An 8,875-nucleotide genomic window follows, 5' to 3' on the forward strand; every position below is an offset into this window, starting at 1 on the left:
CTGATTTATCCCACGGCTACCCATCGTGAGGGCACAGTGGCCCCCAATGGCCCCCATCTCCCCATTAGCCATACGCCCAGCCCTCTTGGCCTCCCTCACCCCCTCCCCTCTCTCCTCCCCCCATCTGTCCCACCCTCACACAGCCTGTCACACAGCCAAAACCTGTCACCCTGTCTGCTGAAGAGACAGTCAGCCACAATACTGATGTGATGGGAGAGGGACCACAATCAAAAGGACTGATTAGCAGTTAATTGGCTGTAAAAAGAAGTTTCAGCATCAGTATGTGTGTCTGTGCGTGTGTGAGTGTGTGTGAGTGTGTAGGTGTGTGTATGGTGGGGTCCTGAGTCAGGGTAGGAGTGCCCTAACCCTCCCTACTCTGCCCTGCCCATATGGTCCCACAGGAGTGCAGCCAGTCATGGCTTTTGGGAGGATAGAGGGACTCCCATTCTGCACACACACCACAACCACCACAACGCAGCATGGGGACACACCAATCGAGATCCTAGGAGATAGACAACACTTCAGTCTCACAGCTCTCTCCCATTGAGGCTGACAGCATTCCCTGACTGAACTATAAAAGGCAGCTGATTGACACACTGTGGTACTACTGTCCAGGATTATTATTGTCTCAGTCAGAGTCTCGTTGGATATTATTTTGAAGACTGTTGGATCTTGGATACAGCCAGGGATGTGGGTGGGTGGTCTCTCCCACGGAGGGTATAGGGTGGGTGGGCAGTGGCACCCTCTGAGCCTGGCACTGCTGAGTGTGTGGTGCTGCCTGTGCCAGATGGGCATAGGGTCATGGGCACTGGCCGTGTCCGGTGATGAGAGTCTGCCAGTGGTCTCAGTCCCTGTGGTGTTATTTCCGACAGACACGGGCGCGGCCACTCAGGAAGGGGCCAGTGAAGGGGCCACGCCGGCCCCCACCTCAGAACACGAGGATGACAACTCCCTGGGCTACACAGGTACTAATACTACTGCTGTTTCCTGTTACTATGGTCAACTATTTCTACTGTGTGTGTGTGTGTGTGTGTGTGTGTGTGTGTGTGTGTGTGTGTGTGCTGTCTCTTATACACATCTAGATGTGTATAAGAGACAAGGATAGGTTGGAGCTTTGGGAAAGTGAGTTCAGGAAGGGAATTGAAATCAGTTCATGAATAATTCGGAATTCATGAATTGCTCTTCAAATCATCCCCTGCATTGACTGAGTTAAATGTTTCCAATTGCTCTGTCATGTCCAGTCGTCTTTCTCCATTTCTTATTGCTACACATACTTTTCTGTCATAGGCTCTCTTGTCTTGAGATTTCAAATGTTCTCTCTCTCTATCCATCCATCTGTAAGTCTTTATGCTGCTCAAAGTTGTCTTTGTGAAACGTTAGTCATGCAAAATGTGAGGTTGGAGGAAATGATTACACTGGGTGAGGCACAATGGTGATTAACGGAAGGACGTGGGTTTGAACGTTTTAATCATGATGTTATTTTCTGCATYGCAACTGTCACTTTCATTCTAAACTTGGAGTGAATAAATGGCAGATCATATGAAACATGTTATGTCACACCTGGTACTGTATATAAACCTCCTATTCCCTATAGTAATCAGAGGGATTACAATATGCATTTTATGGGAAGATTTCAGTGCAGACATCTTCTATAGGGATTAAGAATTCCCCTGTTAGCTGTATACCATGTTAATACACAGAAAACGGAGAGTAACTGAATAAAGCAAACTGCCTGTGTCTCCCTCTGAGCTCCATCCCTACATAAAGGAAACGTAATAAAACATGTTGACCATGTTGTGAATATATCAGCAGAGACTACAGAATAAGTTCACATTCATGAGTACAGAAAGAGGAGAATTGTGGGAGACGTAGGCTCGGTGTGCTGACTGGTGTTTCAGTTGACATAGACAGTGTCTCCCAGGGCTAGAGGGCTCTGTGGGGAGATGAGGGATAGTACAAAAGCTGAAGAACATACGCACATCCAGCTACTTACCTCAGGTGCTGGAGTTGTAGGCAAACTCATAGAAAACAGACAGGAAAACGCTGCACACTGCTGCTCATGCTCCCAGGTGATATTTATTTACAACGTTTRGACCCCTAGGTCTTCATCAGGCATCCATATCCCAGGTGGGGGTGGAAGGTCCTACAGTTGAAGTCAGAAGTTGACATACACTTGGAGTCATTAAAACTCGTTTTTCAACCACTCCATAAATTTCTTGTTAACTAAAGTTTTGGCAAGTTGGTTAGGACATCTACTTTGGACATGACACAAGTAATTTTTCCAACAATTGTTTACAGACAGATTATTTCACTTATAATTCCCTGTATCACAATTCCAGTGGATCAGAAGTTTACATACACTAAGTTGACTGTGCCTTTAAACAGCTTGGAAAATTCCAGAAAATTATGTCATGGCCTTAAAAGCGTCTGATAGGCTAATTGTCATAATTTGAGTCAATTGGAGGTGTACCTGTGGATGTATTTCAAGACCTGCCTTCAAACTCAGTGTGTCTTTGCTTGACATCATGGGAAAATCAAAATAAATCAACCAAGATCTCATAAAAAAATTGGGACCATGGACCATGGGACCACGCAGCCATCATACTGCTCAGGAAGGAGACGTGTTCGGTCTCCTAGAGATTCTTTGGTGCGAAAAGTGCAAATCAATCCCAGAACAGCAGCAAAGGACCTTGTGAAGATGCTAGAGGGAACAGGTACAAAAGTATCTATATCCACAGTAAAACGACTCCTATATCGACATAACCTGAAAGGGTGATCAGCAAGGAAGAAGCCACTGCTCCAAAATCGCCATAAAAAAGCCAGACTACGGTTTGCAACTGCACATGGGGACAAAGATCTGTCACGWCCTGCCTTTATTTTCTATGGTAGAGTAGGTCAGGGCGTGACTAGGAGGGTTTGTCTAGTTTATATTTTCTATGTGGGGTTCTAGGTTTTCTTCTATGTWGTTTTTTTGGTATGATTCCCAATTAGAGGCAGCTGGCTATCGTCTCTAATTGGGGATCATACTTAAGTAGCATTTTTTCCACCTGTGGGTTATGGGATATTGTTTATGTTTAGTTGCTTGTTAGCACTGCATTGTCGTCACAGTTCGTTTATTCTTTATTTTGTTTTGTATTTTCTTAAGTTTCACTTTCATTAAAATATGTGGAACTCAACATACGCTGCGCCTTGGTCCGACCCTCATTATTACGAACAACGTGACAGAATATCCCATCACACCAGGACCAAGCAGCGTGCTACATTGGGGAAAATACGTTGGACCTGGGAGGAAATAATGGAAGGACAGGAGATCCTTCCTTGGCAGGAGTCACAGCAGACGGAAGGAGATAATGGAGAACAGCGACGARGCCAGGGTTCGCGGCCACGATGCAAGCCCAAGAAGCAGCCTAAAAATTTGGGGCGGAGCACACGGAGTGGTCGGCGACGCTGAGGGGTGAGTCAGAGACCAAGGAGGAATATTGGGACAGATTGAGCAAGGAGTGGTCGGCGAAAGTTGAGGGGAGTGAACCAGAGACTGTCAGTGAGTTGAGGGAGAATGTGGAGAGAGAAATGAGAGAGTTATTGAATTGGTGGAGGAAGCACAACATTTGCCCTAAGGAGCGCGTTATCGATTTAAAGCCACCTGAGTCAGCTCTCCGTACTCATCCTGAGAAGTGTGTTAAAGTTCTGGTACAAGTGATGCCGGCTATACGCACCAGGTCTCCAGTACGCCTTCACAGCCCAGTATGTCCTGCGCCAACTCCTCGTACTTACCGGTTGAAGAGTGTCATCGTTCCGGTACAATGTGTGCCGGTTCTACGCACCGTGTCTCCAGTGCGCCTCTACAGCCCGGTACGTCCTGTGCCAGCTCCCRGCACTTACCGTGCAAAGTGTGTTATTGAACCGGTACCATTGATGCCGGCTATACGCACCAGGTCTCRGGTACGTCTCCACAGTCCGGTACGTCCTGTGCCTGCTCCTCGCACTCTCCCTCAAGTGCGTCTTCCCAGTCAGGTACGTCCTGTGCCTGCTCCTCGCACTCTCCCTCAAGTGAGTGTCCCCAGTCCGGTGCCACCTGTACCGGCCCCACGCATCAGGCCTCCAGTGCCCCTCCCCAGTCCAGTACGTCCTGTGCCTTCTCCCCGCACTCGCCCTGAAGTGTGTGTCACTAGTCCGGTGCCACCTCTACCGGCCCCACGCATCAGGCCTCCAGTGCGCCTCCCCAGTCCAGTACGTCCTATTGCTGCTCCTCGCACTCTTCCTCAAGTGTGCCTTCCCAGTCAGGTACGTCCTGTGCCTGCTCCTCGCACTCGCCCTGAAGTGCGTGTCACCAGTCTGGCGCCACCTGTGCCGGCTACACGCATCAGGCCTCCAGTCCCCTTCCCCAGTCCAGAGCTTCCGGCGACGTTCACCAGTCCAGACTTCCGGCGACGTTCCCCAGTCCAGAGCTTCCGGCGACGTTCCCCAGCCCAGAGCTTCCGGCGAGTTCCCCAGTCCAGAGCTTCCGGCGATGTTCCCCAGTCCAGAGCTTCGGCGACGATTCCCGTCTTGAACCTCCAACAACGTTCCACAGTCCGGAACCTCCTGAGACAGTCCACAGTCCCAGACCTCTTGAGATGGTCCACGGTCCGGAACTCTTGAGACGGTCCACGGTCCGGAACCTCTTGAGACGGTCATGGTCCGGAACCTCTTGAGACGGTCCACGGTCCGGAACCTCTTGAGATGGTCTACGGTCCGAACCTCTGAAGACGGTCCACGTCCGGAACCTCCTGCCATGGTCAACGGTCCGGAACCTCCAACTCCATGGCCGGAACCTTCCCCTGCGCCGATGCGCAGTCTGAGCACGGCGCCATGTTCAGCTCCAAGGCCAGAGTCTTATTCTGCGTTAATGCCCAGTCCAGGCACAGTGGTCAGCCTGGGTCCATGGCTGGATCTGCAGGATGAGTGGGTTCTTCGTCCACCCCAGAGCCGCCACCGACACCAGACACCCACCCTAACCCCCTTTTTGTTTCAGGTTTTGCGGTCGGAGTCCGCATCTTGGGAGGGGGGTACTGTCATGTCCTGACAATAGAAAGCCTTTATTTTCTATGGTAGAGTAGGTCAGGGTGTGACTAGGGGGGTTAGTCTAGGTTTATATTTTCTATGTGGGGTTCTAGTTGTTTTTTATGTTTTTTTTTTTTGGTATGATTCCAGTTAGAGGCAGCTGGCTATCGTGTTCTCTAAAGCATTTTTTCCACCTGTGGGTTATGGGATATTGTTTATGTTTAGTTGCCTTTTAGCACTGCATTGCTCACGGTTCGTTTATTCTTTATTTTGTTTTGTATTTGCTTAAGTTTCACTTTCATTAAAATATGTGGCATCAACATACGCTGCGCCTTGGTCGACCCTCATTATTACGAACAACGTGACAGAATATCCCATCACACCAGGACAAGCAGCGTGCTACATTGGGGAAATAACGTTGGACCTGGGAGGAAATAATGGAAGGACAGGAGATCCTTCCTTGGCAGGAGTCACAGCAGACGGAAGGAGATAATGGAGAACAGCGACGACGCCAGGGTTCGCGGCCACGATGCAAGCCCAAGAAGCAGCCTAAAAATTTGGGGCGGAGCACACGGAGTGGTCGGCGACGCTGAGGGGTGAGTCAGAGACCAAGGAGGAATATTGGGACAGATTGAGCAAGGAGTGGTCGGCGAAAGTTGAGGGGAGTGAACCAGAGACTGTCAGTGAGTTGAGGGAGAATGTGAGAGAGAAATGAGAGAGTTATTGAATTGGTGGAGGAAGCACAACATTTGCCCTAAGAGCGCGTTATCGATTTAAAGCCACCTGAGTCAGCTCTCCGTACTCATCCTGAGAAGTGTGTTAAAGTTCTGGTACAAGTGATGCCGGCTATACGCACCAGGTCTCCAGTACGCCTTCACAGCCCAGTATGTCCTGCGCCAACTCCTCGTACTCACCGGTTGAAGAGTGTCATCGTTCCGGTACAATGTGTGCGGTTCTACGCACCGTGTCTCCAGTGCGCCTCTACAGCCCGGTACGTCCTGTGCCAGCTCCCTGCACTTACCGTGCAAAGTGTGTTATTGACCGGTACCATTGATGCCGGCTATACGCACCAGGTCTCTGGTACGTCTCCACAGTCCGGTACGTCCTGTGCCTGCTCCTCGCACTCTCCCTCAAGTGCGTCTTCCCAGTCAGGTACGTCCTGTGCTGCTCCTCGCACTCTCCTCAAGGTGTGTCCCCAGTCCGGGTGCCACCTGTACGCCCCACGCATCAGGCCTCCAGTGCCCCTCCGCGTCCAGTACGTCCTGTGCCTTCTCCCCGCACTCGCCGGAGTGTGTGTCACTAGTCCGGTGCCACCTCTACCGGCCCCACGCATCAGGCCTCCAGTGCGCCTCCCCAGTCCAGTACGTCCTATTGCTGCTCCTCGCACTCTTCCTCAAGTGTGCCTTCCCAGTCAGGTACGTCCTGTGCCTGCTCCTCGCACTCGCCCTGAAGTGCGTGTCACCAGTCTGGCGCCCCCTGTGCCGGCTACACGCATCAGGCCTCCATCCCCTTCCCCAGTCCAGAGCTTCCCGCGACGTTCACCAGTCCAGAGCTTCCGGCGACGTTCCCAGTCCAGAGCTTCCGGCGACGTTCCCCAGCCCAGAGCTTCCGGCGATGTTCCCCAGTCCAGAGCTTCCGGCGATGTTCCCCAGTCCAGAGCTTCCGGCGACGATTCCAGTCTTGAACCTCCAACAACGTTCCACAGTCCGGAACCTCCTGAGACAGTCCACAGTCCCAGACCTCTTGAGATGGTCCACGTCCGGAACCTCTTGAGACGGTCCACGGCCCGGAACCTCTTGAGACGGTCCATGGTCCGGAACCTCTTGGACGGTCCAGGTCCGGAACCTCTTGAGATGGTCTACGGTCCGGAACTTCCTGAGACGGTCCACGGTCGGAACCTCCTGCCATGGTCAACGGTCCGGAACCTCCAACTCCATGGCCGGAACCTTCCCCTGCGCCGATGCGCAGTCTGAGCACGGCGCCATGTTCAGCTCCAAGGCCAGAGTCTTATTCTGCGTTAATGCCCAGTCCAGGCACAGTGGTCAGCCTGGGTCCATGGCTGGATCTGCAGGATGAGTGGGTTCTTCGTCCACCCCAGAGCCGCCACCGACACCAGACACCCACCCTAACCCCCCTTTTTGTTTCAGGTTTTGCGGTCGGAGTCCGCACTTGGAGGGGGGGTACTGTCATGTCCTGACAATAGAAAGCCTTATTTTCTATGGTAGAGTAGGTCAGGGTGTGACTAGGGGGTTAGTCTAGGTTATATTTTCTATGTGGGGTTCTAGGTTGTTTTTTCTATGTTTTTTTTTTTTGGTATGATTCCCAGTTAGAGGCAGCTGGCTATCGTTGTCTCTAAAAGCATTTTTTCCACCTGTGGGTTATGGGATATTGTTTATGTTTAGTTGCCTGTTAGCACTGCATTGTCGTCACGGTTCGTTTATTTTTATTTTGTTTTGTATTTGCTTAAGTTTCACTTTCATTAAAATATGTGGAACTCAACATACGCTGCGCCTTGGTCCGACCTCATTATTACGAACAACGTGACAAGATAGTACTTTTTGGAGAAATGTCCTATGGTCTGATGAAACAAAAATAGAACTGTTGGCCATAATCACCATTGTTATGTTTGGAGGAAAAAGGGGGATGCTTGCAAGCTGAAGAACACCATCCCAACCGTGAAGCACGGGGGTGGCAGCATCATGTTGTGGGTGCTTTGTTGCAGAGGGACTGGTGCACTTCAAAAAATAGATGGCATCATGAGGAAGGAAAATATTATATTGAAGCAACATCTCAAGACATCAGTCAGGAAGTTAAAGCTTGGTCGCAAATGGTCTTCCAAATGGATAAAGCATACTTCCAAAGTTGTGGCAAAATGGCTTAAGGACAACAAAGTCAGGTTTTGGAGTGGCCATCACAAAGCCCTGATCTCAATCCTATAGAAAATTTGTGGGCAGAACTGAAAAAGCGTATTCGAGCAAGGAGGCCTACAAACCTGACTCAGTTACACCAGCTCTGTCAGGAGGAATGGGCCAAAATTCACCCAACTTATTGTGGGAAGCTTGTGGAAGGCTACCCGAAACGTTTGACCCAAGTTCAACAATTTAAAGGCAATGCTACAAATACTATTGAGTGTATGTAAACTTCTGACCCACTGGGAATGTGATGAATAAAATAAAAGCTGAAATAAATCCTTCTCTCAACATTTTTCTGACATTTCACATTCTTAAAATAAAGTGGTGATCCTAACTGACCTAAAAGGGAATTTTTACTAGGATTAAATGTCAGGAATTGTGAAAAACTGAGTTTAAATCTATTTGGCTAAGGTGTATGTAAACTTCTGACTTCAACTGTATATTTAGGGACAGTACTCAGTGACATCACTTCCTGAAACAGGAGGTAAAATTAGTAATATGAAATGGGACGAACCTGAGGGACTGAGCTAACACACACACACACACACACACAACACACACACACACACACACACACACACACACACACACACACACACACACACACACACACACACACACACACACACACACCACACACAACACACACACACCCACAGGGACATGGTCTGGACGATTACAGATGAGGCGTGTGTTTGGGTTTTTTCTGGATCTTCTTCCTGACATGAGGGGAATAGAATAGTGTCTCCACTGTGTTGTCGCTGTGTGGGAGGAGCCCTGGTTTCACAATTCCCGGTGGTGATTTACTGGACCTCACAGACAGCCTCTCTCAGCTCCAGGAAATCTTCTGCAGAAACAATAAGTTCAATATGAACTGCTAGAGCCATTACCAGGGTCCATCATGTGTGTGGTGGGGTGGG

At 49.9% G+C, this 8,875-nt stretch overlaps 1 protein-coding gene across 1 annotated transcript in view; it reads left to right on the plus strand.

The window, feature by feature from the left end:
* The first annotated feature begins 477 nt into the window (after positions 1-477).
* Positions 478-8,875, plus strand: part of LOC111982742 (roundabout homolog 1-like) — a 285,840-nt gene continuing 277,442 nt past the window's right edge. Inside the window, exon 1 of the mRNA XM_024014341.3 lies at positions 478-965. Within this exon, the coding sequence (XP_023870109.1) occupies positions 689-965 (277 nt within the window). The 5' untranslated portion in view covers positions 478-688. The remainder of the gene's footprint in view (positions 966-8,875) is intronic.

The sequence above is a fragment of the Salvelinus sp. IW2-2015 genome, linkage group LG22 (assembly GCF_002910315.2).
Source record: "Salvelinus sp. IW2-2015 linkage group LG22, ASM291031v2, whole genome shotgun sequence".
Taxonomy (NCBI): domain Eukaryota; kingdom Metazoa; phylum Chordata; class Actinopteri; order Salmoniformes; family Salmonidae; genus Salvelinus; species Salvelinus sp. IW2-2015.